The sequence below is a fragment of the Pristiophorus japonicus genome, chromosome 8 (assembly GCF_044704955.1).
Source record: "Pristiophorus japonicus isolate sPriJap1 chromosome 8, sPriJap1.hap1, whole genome shotgun sequence".
Lineage (NCBI taxonomy): Eukaryota > Metazoa > Chordata > Chondrichthyes > Pristiophoridae > Pristiophorus > Pristiophorus japonicus.
Genome location: NC_091984.1, coordinates 237,758,447 through 237,775,574, shown reverse-complemented (window position 1 = coordinate 237,775,574; position 17,128 = coordinate 237,758,447). Strand labels below are relative to the sequence as shown.

General features: G+C 51.9%; 1 protein-coding gene across 1 annotated transcript in view; it reads left to right on the top strand.

Annotated features, from left to right (window-relative positions):
* The window catches only part of mmp17a (matrix metallopeptidase 17a), a 115,792-nt gene that overhangs the window by 63,715 nt on the left and 34,949 nt on the right, over positions 1–17,128 (top strand). Inside the window, exons 4-5 of the mRNA XM_070886411.1 lie at positions 2,148–2,431; positions 13,583–13,759. Of these exons, the coding sequence (XP_070742512.1) occupies positions 2,148–2,431; positions 13,583–13,759 (461 nt within the window). The remainder of the gene's footprint in view (positions 1–2,147; positions 2,432–13,582; positions 13,760–17,128) is intronic.

Below are 17,128 nucleotides of genomic sequence, written 5' to 3'. Positions count from 1 at the left end.
TTCAGAAGAATGCGAGGTGATCTTATCGAAAGGTATAAGATTATGAGGGGGCTTGACAAGGTGGATGGAGAGAGGATGTTTCCACTGATGAGGGAGACTAGAACTAGGGGGCACGATCTTAGAATAATGGGCCACCCATTTAAAACAGAGATGAGGAGAAATTTCTTCTCTCAGAGGGTTGTAAATCTGTGGAATTCGCTGCCTCAGAGAGCTGTGGAAGCTGGAACATTGAATAAATTTAAGACGGAGATAGACAGTTTCTTAACCGATAAGAGGATAAGGGGTTATGGGGAGTGGGCGGGGAAGTGGAGCTGAGTCCATGATCAGATCAGCCATGATCGTATTAAATGGCGGAGCAGGCTCAAGGGGCCGTATGGCCTACTCCTGCTCCTATTTCTTATGTTCTATGTTCTAATTCGGCCCTTCAAGCCTGTCCCACCATTCCATCAGACCATGCCAGATCTGTACCTCAAATCCATCCACCTGCCGTTGCTCTAAATCCCGCGATACCCTTACCCAGCAACAATCTGTCCATCTCACTCAGTTTCAACTGACCCCCAGTGTCAGTGGCATTTTCGGGGAGAGAGTTCCAGAGTCCCACTGGCCTTTGTGTGAAGGTTGTTTCCCCACATCACCCCTGCACAGCCTGGCTCGAATTTGAAGATTGTGCCCCCTTTATTCTGGACTCCCCCCCCCCCCCCCCCCCCCGCAGCTGGAGAAATAGTTCCTCTCTGTGATATATTCTTTACGACATCACACACAAAATGGCTCGACAGAAACTTGTCATGTGACCTTGTCACATGATCCTTTTATTATATACATCAGCAGTTGCATTACCACAATGGCCCACTAGCGGGAGCTCTATATTACACTCTCTATCTACCATATTGAAGGAGCACTCTCTTGTGCATCTTTCTGTCAGGAGATGGCTCAATTTATATAATCTGATAGTATGAAGAAAGATATTTCCAGTTTTGCCCCTATGGTCCCCTCAAGTGCTGGGAACTCCCTGGAACCTCATGCAAGGACACAATCTTCACGCGAGTGTGCCATGGCAGGCTACTGAAGCACAGGATCACAGCCAAGCACAATCTGTCCTTGTTGGATGTCCATACCTGCACCTCTTCTATTGGGGCTCACTGACAGACTTCCCTCATCTCCACAGACCATGGCATCAACACCAGTCGCTGCCCCGATTAAGGTCGGCTAATTCTACACCGGCAAGAGAGAAGACTCAGTTTGTACCACATCAAATGGTGCTTGAATCCACTGAGCCATTTTATCGAATCTCACAGCACAGGAGGATCCCATTCGGCCCATCGTTCCTGTGCTGGCTCTGTGAAAGAGCGATACAATTAGTCCCACCCTCCCGCTTTCCCCCGTAACCCTGAAATTCTCTCTCCTTCAAGTATTTATCCAATTCTCCGTTTGAAAGTTACTATTGAATCTGCTCCCACCGCCCTTTCAGGCAGCGTGTTCCCGATCACAACAACTCGCTGCGTAAAATAATTCTCTTCCTCGCCCCTCTCTGGTTCTTTTGCCGATTATCATCAATCCGTGTCCCTCTGGTTCCCGACCCTCCTGCCCCTGGAAACTGTTGCTCCTTATTTACTCTGTCAAAACCCTTCATAATTTTAAATACCTCGATCAAATCTCCCCTTAACCTTCTCTGCTGTGAGCAGAACCCCAGCTTCTCTAGTCTCTCCACATAACTGGAGACCCTTATCCCTGGTACCGTTCTGGTAAAGCTCCTCTGCACCTTCTCCAAGCCCCTTCTGAAGCTTTTTATGCAGATATATAAATTGGGAGAAAAACTACATGAAGGGGCTGCTCCATTAGTGCGATGATAATTTGAATGTTGTTTTCTAAAAATCTGGCTCATTGTTATTACTTAGTGTTGGTTACTGTGGGCGGCGATAGATGATTAATATTAGCTTGTCTGGTTCCAATCAATGTAAGCCGACAACCTGTTATTGCCGTTTTAATCTGAATGCAAATGTCGGTTTCTGAAAGTGCTGCCATTTTTCATCTGAAGCCTAATGGACCAAAGTGGTGAAGTGTGTTTCCATTAACGTTAACAAGTGATTCATTACACTCTTGGTCAGTAATTAGTAACGAGGCACACGGCTTGCATTGACTACCTGCAGAGTCCGAACCTTTCCACGGGACTCCCACTTGGGCCACGACACGATCCGGGCTCTCATGTACTACGCCCTGAAGGTGTGGGGTGATGTCGCGCCGCTGAACTTCCACGAGGTGGCGGGCAATGACGCGGATATTCTGATCGACTTCGCCAAGTCCCACCACAACGACCACTACCCCTTCGATGGGCCAGGGGGCGCTGTTGCCCACGCCTTCTTCCCCGGGGACAACGCGATCGCTGGAGACGCCCACTTCGACGAAGATGAGGCCTGGGCTTTCCGATCTTCAGGTATGGTCAAACGTGAGAGCTGTTGGCACGAGGAGGGAAATCATTTTAAAGCGCCAGCCCGTGGCTCAGTGGCTAGCACTCTCAGCTCTGAGTCATAGAAACATAGAAGCATAGAAAATAGGTGCAGGAGTAGGCCATTTGGCCCTTCGAACCTGCACCGCCATTCACTGAGTTCATAGCTGAACATGCAACTTCAGTATCCCCTTCCTGCTTTCTCACCATACCCCTTGATCCCCCTAGTAGTCAGAACTACATCTAACTCCTTTTTGAATATATTTAGTGAATTGGCCTCAACAACTTTCTGTGGTAGAGAATTCCACAGGTTCACCACTCTCTGGGTGAAGAAGTTTCTCCTCATCTCGGTCCTAAATGGCTTACCCCTTATCCTTAGACTGTGACCCCTGGTTCTGGACTTCCCCAACATTGGGAACATTCTTCCTGCATCTAACCTGTCTAAACCCGTCAGAATTTTAAATGTTTCTTTGAAATCCCCTCTCATTCTTCTGAACTCCAGTGAATACAAGCCCAGTTGATCCAGTCTTTCTTGATATGTCAGTCCCGCCATCCCGGGAATCAGTCTGGTGAACCTTCGCTGCACTCCCTCAATAGCAAGAATGTCCTTCCTCAAGTTAGGAGACCAAAACTGTACACAATACTCCAGGTGTGCCCTCACCAAGGCCCTGTACAACTGTAGCAACACCTCCCTGCCCCTGTACTCAAATCCCCTCGCTATGGAGGCCAACATGCCATTTGCTTTCTTAACCGCCTGCTGTACCTGCATGCCAGCCTTCAATAACTGATGTACCATGACACCCAGGTCTCGTTGCACCTCCCCTTTTCCTAATCTGTCACCATTCAGATAATAGTCTGTCTCTCTGTTTTTACCACCAAAGTGGATAACCTCACATTTATCCACATTATACTTCATCTGCCATGCATTTGCCCACTCACCTAACCTATCCAAGTTGCTCTGCAGCCTCATAGCATCCTCCTTGCAGCTCACACTGCCACCCAACTTAGTGTCATCCGCAAATTTGGAGATACTACATTTAATCCCCTCGTCTAAATCATTGATGTACAGTGTAAACAGCTGGGGCCCCAGCACAGAACCTTGCGGTACCCCACTAGTCACTGCCTGCCATTCTGAAAAGTCCCCATTTACTCCTACTCTTTCTTCCTGTCTGACAACCAGTTCTCAATCCATGTCAGCACACTACCCCCAATCCCATGTGCTTTAACTTTGCACATTAATCTCTTGTGTGGGACCTTGTCGAAAGCCTTCTGAAAGTCCAAATATACCACATCAACTGTTCTCCCTTGTCCACTCTACTGGAAACATCCTCAAAAAATTCCAGAAGATTTGTCAAGCATGATTTCCCTTTCACAAATCCATGCTGACTTGGACCTATCATATTACCTCTTTCCAAATGCACTGCTATGACATCCTTAATAATTGATTCCATCATTTTACCCACTACCGATGTCAGGCTGACCGGTCTATAATTCCCTGTTTTCTCTCTCCCTCCTTTTTTAAAAAGTGGGGTTACATTGGTTACCCTCCACTCCATAGGAACTGATCCAGAGTCAATGGAATGTTGGAAAATGACTGTCAATGCATCCACTATTTCCAAGGCCACCTCCTACTCTGGGATGCAGTCCATCAGGCCCTGGAGATTTATCGGCCTTCAATCCCATCAATTTCCCCAACACAATTTCCTGACTAATAAGGATTTCCCTCAGTTCCTCCTCCTTACTAGACCCTCCAACCCCTTTTATATCCGGAAGGTTGTTTGTGTCCTCCTCAGTGAATACCGAACCAAAGTACTTGTTCAATTGGTCCGCCATTTCTTTGTTCCCTGTTATGACTTCCCCTGATTCTGACTGCAGGGGACCTACGTTTGTCTTTACTAACCTTTTTCTCTTTACATATCTATAGAAACTTTTGCAATCCGTCTTAATGTTCCCTGCAAGCTTCTTCTCGTACTCCATTTTCCCTGCCTTAATCAAACCCTTTGTCCTCCTCTGCTGAGTTCTAAATTTCTCCCAGTCCCCGGGTTCGCTGCTATTTCTGGCCAATTTCTGGCCAATTTGTATGCCACTTCCTTGGCTTTAATGCTATCCCTGATTTCCCTTGATAGCCACGGTTTAGCCACCTTCCCTTAAAAAGAAATTTGCTGGAATTCTTTGAGGATGTAACGAACAGGGTAGATAAAGGCGAACCAGTGGATGTGGTGTATTTGGACTTCCAGAAGGCATTTGACAAGGTGCCACATAAAAGGTTATTGCACAAGATAAAAGTTCACGGGGTTGAGGGTAATATATTAGCATGGATAGAGAATTGGCTAACTAACAGAGAGTCGGGATAAATGGTTCATTCTCTGATTGGCAATCAGTAACTAGTGGGGTGCCACAGGGATCAGTGCTGGGACCCCAACTATTTACAATCTATATTAACGACTTGGAAGAAGGGACTGAATGTAACGTAGCCAAATTTGCTGATGATACAAAGATGGGAGGAAAAGCAATGTGTGAGGAGGACACAAAAAATTTGCAAAAGTTCATACACAGGCTAAGTGAGTGGGCAAAAATTTGGCAGATGGCATATAATGTTGGAAAGTGTGAGGTCATGCACTTTGGCAGAAAAAAATCAAAGAGCAAGTTATTATTTAAATGGCGAAAGATTGCAAAGTGCTGCAGTACAGCGGGACCTGGGGTACTTGTGCATGAAACACAAAAGGATAGAATGCAGGTACAGCAAGTGATCAGGAAGGCCAATGGTATCTTGGCCTTTATTGCAAAGGGGATGGAATATAAAAGCAGGGAAGTCTTGCTACTGTTATACAGGGTATTGGTGAGGCCACACCTGGAACACTGCGTGCAGTTTTGGTTTCCATATTTACGAAAGGATATACTTGCTTTGGAGACAGTTCAGAGAAGGTTCATTAGATTGATTCCGGGGATGAGGGGGTTGACTTATGCGGAAAGGTTGAGGAGGTTGGGCCTCTACTCATTGGAATTCAGAAGAATGAGAAGTGATCTTATCAAAACGTGTAAGATTATGAGGGGGCTTGGATGCAGAGAGGATGTTTCCACTGATGAGGGAGACTAGAACTAGAACTAGGGGGCATGATCTTAGAATAAGGGGCCGCCCATTTTAAACAGAGATGAGGAGGAATTTCTTCTCTCAGAGGGTTGTAAATCTGTGGAATTCGCTGTCTCAGGAAGCTGTGGAAGCTGGGACATTGAATAAATTTAAGACGGAGATAGACAGTTTCTTAACCGATAAGGGAATAAGGGGTTCTCAATCCATGTCAGCAAACTACCCCCAATCCCATGTGCTTTAACTTTGCACATTAATCTCTTGTGTGGGACCTTGTCGAAAGCCTTCTGAAAGTCCAAATATACCACATCAACTGTTCTCCCTTGTCCACTCTACTGGAAAAATCCTCAAAAAATTCCAGGAGATTTGTCAAGCATGATTTCCCTTTCACAAATCCATGCTGACTTGGACCTATCATGTCACCTCTTTCCAAATGCACTGCTATGACATCCTTAATAATTGATTCCATCATTTTACCCACTACCGATGTCAGGCTGACCGGTCTATCATTCCGTTTTCTCTCTCCCTCCTTTTTTAAAAAGTGGGGTTACATTGGCTACCCTCCACTCGATAGGAACTGATCCAGTGTCTATGGAATGTTGGAAAATGACTGTCAATGCATCCGCTATTTCCAAGGCCATCTCCAAGTCTGAAGGGTCGTGGGTTCAAGTCCACAGACTCGAGCACAAAATCTAGACTGACACTTTCCCAGTGCCAGTGCTGAGGGAGCGCCGCACTGTCGGAGGGGCAGTACTTAGGGAGTGCCGCACTGTCGGAGGAGTAGTACTGAGGGAGTGCCACACTGTCGGAGGGGCAGTACTGAGGGAGTGCCGCACTGTCGGAGATGCCGTCTTTCGGATGAGACGTTAAACCGAGGCCCCGTCTGCCCTCTCAGGTGGATGTAAAAGATCCCATGGCACTATTTTGAAGAAGAGCAGGGGAGTTATCCCCGGAGTCCTGGGGCCAATATTTATCCCTCAATCAACATCACTGAAACAGATTATCTGGTCATTATCACATTGCTGTTTGTGGGAGCTTGCTGTGCGCAGATTGTCTGCCGCGTTTCCTACATTGCAACAGTGACTACACTCCAAAAAATACTTCATTGGCTGTAAAGCGCTTTGGGACGTCCTGAGGTTGTGAAATGCGCTATATAAATGCAAGTCTTTCTTTCTTTGAATCCATTGACGTCCGAGCCCTGGTTTCAAATCCAACCTAACTTGATGGGATGAAAGTATTGTTTGGCTTTGCCTCTGTATCTCTCTTCTAACTGCTTGGCTCTACCTAGTCCCTCTTGATCTTTGGACCGTGGTGAGTTCTGACGGTTTTCGGTACATGCGCGGCTCTGGGTGGAGGCACCATCTCGGAAGACGGAAATGGTCGACGGATTCCACCAATTCTCCGGGATGGAGAGGACAGAGTGAGCCCTGATCCGTGCTCCTGATCACCATCCGCTAACTCCTGGTGGCAATTGTGTGTCAGCTTCAGGCTTGCCGGTAACCCATCTCCTTCCCCAGGTGATCAAAAACCTGCTGGGATTCACAAATAATCAACAACAATAACTTGGGTTTATATAGCGCCTTTAATGTAGTGAAACGTTGCAAGGCGCTTCACGGGAGTGTTATGAGATGAAGGATTTGACACCGAGCCCACATCAGGAGAAGTTAGGGCAGGTGACCAAAAGCTTGGTCGAAGAGGTTGGTTTTAAGGAGCATGTTAAAGGAGGAGAGAGAGGTAGAGAGGTGGAGAGGTTTAGGGAGGGAGTTCCAGAGCTTGGGGCCCAGGCAGCAGAAGGCACGGCCACCAATGGTGGAGCGATTATAATCAGGGAAGCTCGAGGGTAGAATTAGAGGAGTGCAGACATCTCGGGGGGGGGGGGGGGGTGGTTGTGGAGCTGGAGGGGATTACAGAGATAGGGAGGGGCGTGGGCCATGGAGGGATTTGAAAACAAGGATGAGAATCTTGAAATTGAGGCCTTGCTTAACCGGGAGCCAATGTAGGTCAGTGAGCACAGGGGGTGCTGGGTGAGCGAGACTTGGTGCGAGTTAGGACACAGGCAGCCGAGTTTTGGATCACCTCAAGTTTACGTAGGATAGAATGTGGGAGGCCAAGCAGGAGTGCATTGGAATAGTCGAGTCTAGAGCTAACCAAGGCACGGATGAGGGCTTCAGCAGCGGATGAGCTGAGGCAGGGGCAGAGACGGGCGATGTTACGGAGGTGGAAATCAGTGACAACACGCTGGGGAGTCAGAGTGAAGCCAATATCCATGGGGCTGTCCTCCTGCACAAATCAGTATCATTGACACCAGATTGTATTAAACCGACTTCAGAATCTCAAGCTGTCAATGGTGGCTCTATCAGTCCAGGCCTGTAGATTCCTAGTCCAGTGACATAAAACATTGGTTCGGCCCCAGCTGGAATATTGTGTCCAATTCTGGGCACCACACTTTAGGAAGGATGTGAAGGCCTTAGAGAGGGTGCAGAGGGAGATTTACGAGAATGGTTCCAGGGATGAGGGACTTCAGTTCCGTGAATAGGCTGGGGAAGCTGGAGTTGTTCTCCTTGGAGCAGAGAAGGTTGAGAGGAGATTTGATCAAGGTGCTCAAAAGGGATCTGGACAGAATGGAGAGAGAGAAACTGTTCCCATTGGCAGAGGGTGGGTAACCAGGGGGACACAGATTGACGATAATCGGCGATGGAACCAGAGGGGGAGACGGGGAGAATGTTTTTACGCAGCGAGTTGCAGTGATCGGGAACGCGCTGCCTGAAAGGGCGGTGGGAGCAGATTCAATAGTAACTTTCAAACCGGGAATTGGATAAATACTGAGAGGGGAGAAATTATGCAGAACTATGGGGAAAGAGCGGGGGGAGTGGGACTGATTGGATCGCTCTGTCACAGGCTCGATGGGCCGAATGGCCTCCTGTGCTGTGAGATTCTGATTCTATAACCACCATACTCACCACCGCTTTTTAATATTGGCAAGTTGAACCATTGCATCTGTGGAAGGTTACCTACACAGGTGCTGCACCAAACATTGGTTATCAAAGTGCCATCAGCAGTGGGCGTCTGGAGCAATGTCTAGACCATAATCTAATGAAGGGGTTCAGATCCTGTCAGCCTCTGGAAAATAAGCCTCAGGGAATTATCGGCAGCATCTGAACACTGAGAGATCATAAGAAAAGAAAGAAAGACTTGCATTTATATAGCACCTTTCATGACCACCAGACATCTCAAAGCACTTTACAGCCAATGAAGTACTTTTGGAGTGTAGTCACTGTTGCAATATGGGAAACACAGCAGCCAATTTGTGCACAGCAAGCTCCCACACACAGCAACGTGATAATGACCAGATAATCTGTTTTTTTGTTATGCTGATTGAGGAATAAATATTGGCCGAGAACACCGGGGAGAACTCCCCTGCTCTTCTTCGAAATAGTGCCATGGGATCTTTTACGTCCACCTGAGAGAGCAGACAGGGCCTCGGTTTAACGTCTCATCCGAAAGACGGCACCTCCGACAGTGCGGCACTCCCTCAGTACTGCCCCTCCGACAGTGCGGCGCTCCCTCAGTACTGCCCCTCCGACAGTGTGGCACTCCCTCAGTACTGCCCCTCCGACAGTGCGGCATTCCCTCAGTACTGCCCCTCCGACAGTGCGGCGCTCCCTCAGTACTGCCCCTCCGACAGTGTGGCACTCCCTCAGTACTGCCCCTCCGACAGTGCGGCATTCCCTCAGTACTGCCCCTCCGACAGTGCGGCGCTCCCTCAGTACTGCCCCTCCGACAGTGCGGCGCTCCCTCAGTACTGCCCCTCCCACAGTGCAGCACTCCCTCAGTACTGCCCCTCCGACAGTGCGGCGCTCCCTCAGTACTGCCCCTCCGACAGTGCGGCACTCCCTCAGTACTGCCCCTCCGACAGTGTGGCACTTCCTCAGTACTGCCCCTCCAACAGTGCGGCATTCCCTCAGTACTGCCCCTCTGACAGTGTGGCACTTCCTCAGTACTGCCCCTCCAACAGTGCGGCATTCCCTCAGTACTGCCCCTCTGACAGTGTGGCACTTCCTCAGTACTGCCCCTCCAACAGTGCGGCATTCCCTCAGTACTGCCCCTCCGACAGTGCGGCACTCCCTCAGTACTGCCCCTCCGACAGTGCGGCATTCCCTCAGTACTGCCCCTCCGACAGTGCGGCATTCCCTCAGTACTGCCCTCCCTCAGTACTGCCCCTCCGACAGTGCGGCATTCCCTCAGTACTGCCCCTCTGACAGTGTGGCACTTCCTCAGTACTGCCCCTCCAACAGTGCGGCATTCCCTCAGTACTGCCCCTCCGACAGTGCGGCACTCCCTCAGTACTGCCCCTCCGACAGTGCGGCATTCCCTCAGTACTGCCCCTCCGACAGTGCGGCATTCCCTCAGTACTGCCCTCCCTCAGTACTGCCCCTCCGACAGTGCGGCATTCCCTCAGTACTGCCCCTCCGACAGTGCGGCGCTCCCTCAGTACTGCCCCTCCCACAGTGCAGCACTCCCTCAGTACTGCCCCTCCGACAGTGCGGCGCTCCCTCAGTACTGCCCCTCCGACAGTGCGGCACTCCCTCAGTACTGCCCCTCCGACAGTGTGGCACTTCCTCAGTACTGCCCCTCCAACAGTGCGGCATTCCCTCAGTACTGCCCCTCTGACAGTGTGGCACTTCCTCAGTACTGCCCCTCCAACAGTGCGGCATTCCCTCAGTACTGCCCCTCTGACAGTGTGGCACTTCCTCAGTACTGCCCCTCCAACAGTGCGGCATTCCCTCAGTACTGCCCCTCCGACAGTGCGGCATTCCCTCAGTACTGCCCCTCCGACAGTGTGGCACTTCCTCAGTACTGCCCCTCCAACAGTGCGGCGCTCCCTCAGTACTGCCCCTCCGACAGTGCGGCGCTCCCTCAGTACTGCCCCTCCGACAGTGCGGCATTCCCTCAGTACTGCCCCTCCGACAGTGCGGCACTTCCTCAGTACTGCCCCTCCAACAGTGCGGCGCTCCCTCAGTACTGCACTGGGAGTGTCAGCCTAGATTTTGTGCTCAAGTCCCTGGAGTGGGAGTTGAACCCATGACCTTCTGACTCAGAGGTGAGAGTGCTGCCCACTGAGCCACGGCTGACACCTCATTGCCTTAAAATGGCCAACATATTGTGAAACTCGTCTCACTGACTGTCCCATTACAGGACAGGGACTGTGTCAAAATGCCTGTCCCTAAGCACATAGAATCTTGAAGCACAGCAGGAGGCCATTCGACCCATCGAGCCTGTGCCGGCTATGTGTCCCACTCCCCCCTCTCTTTCCCCACAGCCCTGTAAATTCTTCCCTTTCAATTATTAATCCAATTCCCGGTTTGAAAGTTACTATTGAATCTGCTCCCACCGCCCTTTCAGGCAGCGCGTTCCCGATCACAACAACTCGCGGCGTAAAGAAAAATGTCTCCTCTCCCCTCGATTCTTTTGTCAGAAAGACCGGTTGATGCAGGGCATGTATTCGAGTAGTTCTTCATATCTAGCCTTTCACACATAAAATGATTCCAATTGCCAGAAATATATTGATGCATTGACTGTGTAAGGAGGAGCGAGCTTTGACCACAGCACAGGTGCTGGCTTCTCTTTTGTTAAAAGGCATTGCCAGGAAAATAAGAAAAAGCATTAGACACACATAAAATCCGTCTGCAAGCGCCCCGGGCTAAAGGGAGCATTTAAACAGACCAAACGAAGATGGATGTTTCAACAGGGTCCTATTGCCACATGCTGACAGTGTGATTTGCAGTTCAATTATCCCTTTGCCTTCTTTATCAGTTTGCATCATTCTCCTGTGTAACATTATTAATCGGTAGTCGGGGGGGCCGATTATAAACCCCAGCACCCGACGCGAATGGGGCATGTGGGGACTGTGATCTGTCCCCCCCTGGGTTTGGCAAGGCGCGCGGGGCTCTACAACGTAATCAAAAAGACCGATGGATCATTAGGGGTCGAAATTCCCCCCTCGCGCCCCGAATGGGGGCGGTAACCATCCTCCCCCCCCCCCCCCCACACACACACACACACACACCCCCACCGCTGAATTGTGTTCAGCTCCCCTCAATGGAAGCGGACCCCAATCTCGCACGCCCGGGGGGGGGCGGTAACCAGGGAAACGCTACATGGGCGCCTCCGCCTGGCGCTGACGCGCTTCAATGCCCCTCCCCCCTCGCTGAAGGGGGCGGGGTCGCCGCGCGCTCCACACGGCCTCCCCCCAGGGCGCCTCCCCCCAGGGCAGATTGAGACCCGGCCGGCTGCCAGGCACCCAAGACAGAGTACCGAGCTGCACCGTGGTCGAGCCGACCTGAGAGTCGGCACGCAAAGAAAGATGGCGCCCGCCCCCCCTCCCTTTAAGCGCCGCCCCGAGAGCGGATGTCTGCCGGTCTCGCGGGGCAAGGGGTCGAAACGGGACGGTGAGGGTTCGGCAAGCGCGGCGGCCTGGGGCGCGAACCGCGAGCAAGGCAACGCCTCCGCTAATCCCCGGGCAATTTCCCCCCTCCCCCCCCGGGCAAAAACTGGGCTGTAAAAAGGGTCAATCTTGGTCTTTATAACTAGAGGGCTGGAATGTAATGGGGAGGAAGTTTTACTGCAGCTGTACAAAGCCCTGGTTAGACCTCACCGGGAGCACTGTGCACCGGATATATCGGCCTTGGAAGGAGGCAGCGCAGATTTCACCAGAATGTTACCGGGCTCCAAGGGTTAGATTGTGAGGAGAGCGTTGTAGTCTCTGGCTTATAGAAAATTAAGGAGTGATTTGATTGTGCTGTTTTAGAATTTTGAAAGGAATTAATAAGGTCGACAGAGAGAAACTATTTCTGCCGGGGGGGTGGGTGGCTAGGGCAAAGGGTTAACCTTAAAATCAGAGCCAGGCCGTTCAGGAGAGAAGTTCGTAAACGCTTCTTCACACAAAGGGCGGTGGCAGTGTGGGACTCTCTCCCACAGAAAGCAGTTGCTGCTGGCTCAATTAATCATTTTAAATTTCAGATCAATAGATTTTTTCTAGACAACAGAATATGGAGCCAAGGCGGGTAGATGGAGTTAAGATAGAGATCAGCCATGATCTGATTGAATGGTGGAGCAGGCTCGAGGGGCTGAATGGCCTCCTCCTGTTCCTGTGTAACTGGCCTTCGCAGCGGCGATTATCAAACAAAAATTGACACCGAGCCCATAAGGCGATATTAGGTCAGATGACTAAAAATTTGGTCAAAGAGGTATTTTTTAAGGAGGAGAGAGAGGCGGAGAGGTTTAGGGAGAGAGTTCCAGGGGCCCAGGCAACTGAAGGCACGGCCACCGATGGTGGAGCGATGGAAACCGGGGGATGGTCAAGAGGCCAGAATTGGAGGAGCGCAGAGATCTCAGGGAGGGAGGGGAGGGGGCAGTTGCTGGAGGAAATTCATCATCATCATCATCGGCAGTCCCTCGGAATCGAGGAAGACTTGCTTCCACTCTAAGAGTGAGTTCTCAGCTGACTGAACAGTCCAATACGGGAATTACAGTCTCTGTCACAGGTGGGTTGAGGGAAGGGGTGGGTGGGACTGGTTTGCCGCACGCTCCTTCCGCTGCCTGCGCTTGGTTTCTGCATGCTCTCGGCGACGAGACTCGAGATGCTCAGCACCCTCCCGGATGCACTTCCTCCACTTAGGGTGGTCTTTGGCCGGGGACTCCCAGGTGTCGGTGGGGATGTTGCATTTTATCAAGGAGGCTTTGAGGGTGTCCTTGAAACGTTTCCTCTGCCCACCTGGGACTCGCTTGCCGTGTAGGAGTTCCGAGTAGAGCGCTTGCTTTGGGAGTCTCGTGTCGGGCATGTGACTATGTGGCCCGCCCAACGGAGCTGGTCGAGTGTGGTCAGTGCTTCGATGCTGGGGATGTTGGCTTGAGCGAGAACACTGGAGGAGATTACAGAGATAGGGAGGGGCGAAGGGGCCACGGAAGGGATTCGAAAACAAGGATTTGAAGTGAAAAGAGTGACGACCAATCTATGAGCCAGTTTCAGAAGTTGTCTTTGTTTGTTTCAGATCCCCGGAAGATGGACCTGTTTGCTGTCGCGGTCCATGAATTTGGGCATGCCATTGGCCTGTCTCATTGCTCAGCCAATGACTCCATAATGAGACCTTACTACCAGGGCCCTGTGGGTGACCCTCTCCAGTATCACCTGCCTTACCATGACCGGCTGAGAATCTGGCAGATATACGGTTTGGACGAGTGCATTTTTTTCTTCTATTTATTATCTCGGGAAATGGTGGGAAGTGGTCTCAATGACATGCAACTTAGAGAAATTCCTTTCAGAAATAACACTGTGGGATCCAGTATGTGAGCAATGTGAGCTGTGCCGTGTGGCGAGCTGGGGCGGGGGGAACAGGGGACTTTGGGCCTCTGGTTCCCAAAGCTCTTCCCCCACTGGGGGTATTCCTCACCTCGTGTCTGGGTCTGTTGTAGACCCGTTGTTGATGTCTTATGAGGAAAGGTTGAGCAGGTTGGGCCTGTACTCATTGGAGTTTAGAAGAATGAGAGGTGATCTTATTGAAATGTGTAAGATTCTGAGGGGGCTTGACAGGGTAGATGCAGAGAAGATGTTTCCCCTCGTGGGGGGAATCGAGATCTAGGGGGCATAGTTTCAGAATAAGGGGTCGCCCATTTAAAATGAAAATGAGGAGGAATTTCTTCTCTCAGGGGGTCGTGAATCTGTGGAATTCTCTGCCCCAGAAATCTGTGGAGGCTGGGTCATTGAATATATTTAAGGTGGAGAGAGACAGAATTTTGAGCGATAAGGGAGCAAAGGGTTATGGGGAGTGGGCGGGGAAGTGGAGTTGAGGCCAAGATCAGATCAGCCATGATCCTATTGAATGGCGGAGCAGGCCAGAGGGGCCAAATGGTTGCCCCCTGCTCCTATTTCTTATGTTCTTATAAGATATTAATCGCTGCGATTAGTCAACAAGTCTATTATCATTGGACCGTGGGGAAGGTGAACTCGATGAACCTGGGTCTTGCTCCGTCTAGTAATTCCTGCGTTCCTAGTTTCAGTTACACTGCTCACACGCAGACCTCAAGAAAAATTCCTCAATAAAAAAAACAATCTATAATTCCAGCTAAAAATATTCTCAATGCCATTCCCCTCCTGTCCCTGTTGCCATCTATTTCACGCCCAGCCTGAATTTGATGTACTCGAGTTTGTCCACCAGCTGAGTACTTAAGGATTTATGAATTTTCTGGGCCAATCAATCAGTGTGAGAATTTAATAAAAATCGAAGGGTCTGGAGGGATATATAGCCGACTTCCAGCTGCATTGTGGGTCAGGAGGAACAACCTTCACTTGTGTCCCACAGAAATGTATTAGTGTGACCGCCCCAGATATTCACAGCTTAAACTTAAACCGTTTTTATTGTTTTGAGCGAAGAGGAAATGAGCAGGGGATTGGTGCATTGATCTATCTGCATAACGCACAGATACTGGCCACAGGCCTGGGCCCTGCGACCAACACGAGGTGCTAATCATCTTTTATTAAAGACTAAAGGGCAAATGTTAACTTTTTTGGGTGGGGGGTATTGCGGGGGGGGGGGGAACTACAAGGGGGAGGGGGGATTGTGTGGGGAGAGGGGATGGGGGGACTGTGAGGGGGAGGGGAGGGGGGACTACGAGGGGGAGGGGAGACTGCGAGGTGGAGGGGAGGGGGGACTGTGAGGGGGAGGGGAGGGCGGATTGTGGGGGAGGGGAGGGGGGCACTGTGAGGGGGAACTGTGGGGGGAAGGGGGGATTGTGTGGGGGGGGAGAGGGGGGACTTTGAGAGGGAAGGGGAGGAGGGATTGTGGGGGGAGTGGAGGGGGATTTGTGGGGGAGGGGAGGGGGGGACTGTGAGGGAGAGGGAGGGCGGATTGTGGGGGCGGAGGTGAGGGGTGAGGGGGATTATGGTGGAGGGGAGGGGGGTCGATTGCAGGGGTGGGTGAGGGAATGGGAGGGTTGTTGAAAACCGCCGGTAATTGTTGGGTAATAAGTTAACCCAAAGATCAAACCACTCCAGGGACTTGAGCACAAGATCAGGGCCAATTATCCCAGTGCAGTAATGCCCCTCCGACAGTGCGGCGCTCCCTCAGTGCTGCCCCTCCGACAGTGCAGCACTCCCTCAGTACTGCCCCTCCGACAGTGCAGCACTCCCTCAGTATTGCCCCTCTGACAGTGCGGCGCTCCCTCCGCACTGCCCCTCCGACAGTGCGGCGCTCCCTCAGTATTGCCCCTCCGACAGTTCGGCGCTCCCTCAGTACTGCCCCTCCAACAGTGCAGCACTCCCTCAGTACTGCCCCTCCGACAGTGCGGCGCTCCCTCAGTGCTGCCCCTCCGACAGTGCAGCACTCCCTCAACTGCCCCTCCGACAGTGCGGCGCTCCTCAGCACTGCCCATCCGACAGTGCGGCACTCCCTCAGTATTGCCCCTCCGACAGTGCAACATTCCCTCAGTACTGCCCCTCCAACAGTGCAACACTTCCTCAGTATTGCCCCTCTGACAGTGCGACGCTCCCTCCGCACTGCCCCTCCGACAGTGCGGCGCTCCCTCAGTACTGCCCCTCAGACAGTGCGGCGCTCCCTCAGCACTGCCCCTCCGACAGTGCGGCGCTCCCTCAGTATTGCCCCTCCGACAGTGCGGCGCTTCCTCAGTACTGCCCCTCCGACAGTGCGGAGCTCCCTCAGTACTGCCCCTCCGACAGTGCAGCACTCCCTCAGTACTGCCCCTCCGACAGTGCAGCACTCCCTCAGTACTGCCCCTCCGACAGTGCAGCACTCCCTCAGTACTGCCTCCGACAGTGCAGCACTCCCTCAACTGCCCCTCCGACAGTGCGGCGCTCCTCAGCACTGCCCATCCGACAGTGCGGCGCTCCCTCAGTACTGCCCCTCCAACAGTGCAGCACTCCCTCAGTACTGCCCCTCCGACAGTGCGGCGCTCCCTCAGTGCTGCCCCTCCGACAGTGCAGCACTCCCTCAACTGCCCCTCCGACAGTGCGGCGCTCCTCAGCACTGCCCATCCGACAGTGCGGCACTCCCTCAGTATTGCCCCTCCGACAGTGCAACATTCCCTCAGTACTGCCCCTCCAACAGTGCAACACTTCCTCAGTATTGCCCCTCTGACAGTGCGACGCTCCCTCCGCACTGCCCCTCCGACAGTGCGGCGCTCCCTCAGTACTGCCCCTCAGACAGTGCGGCGCTCCCTCAGCACTGCCCCTCCGACAGTGCGGCGCTCCCTCAGTATTGCCCCTCCGACAGTGCGGCGCTTCCTCAGTACTGCCCCTCCGACAGTGCGGAGCTCCCTCAGTACTGCCCCTCCGACAGTGCAGCACTCCCTCAGCACTGCCCCTCCGACAGTGCAGCACTCCCTCAGTACTGCCCCTCCGACAGTGCGGCGCTCCCTCAGTACTACACTGGGAATGTCAGCCTAGATGTTTGTGCTCAAGTCCCCGGAGTGGAACTTGAACCCACGACCTTTTGACAGATGACTGGCTCAAATGCAATCAAATGAGATGAACGGTTCACAAAGGCAAGGCTGTCAAAGGGTTAAAGTGTTTTCCAATGGATGGC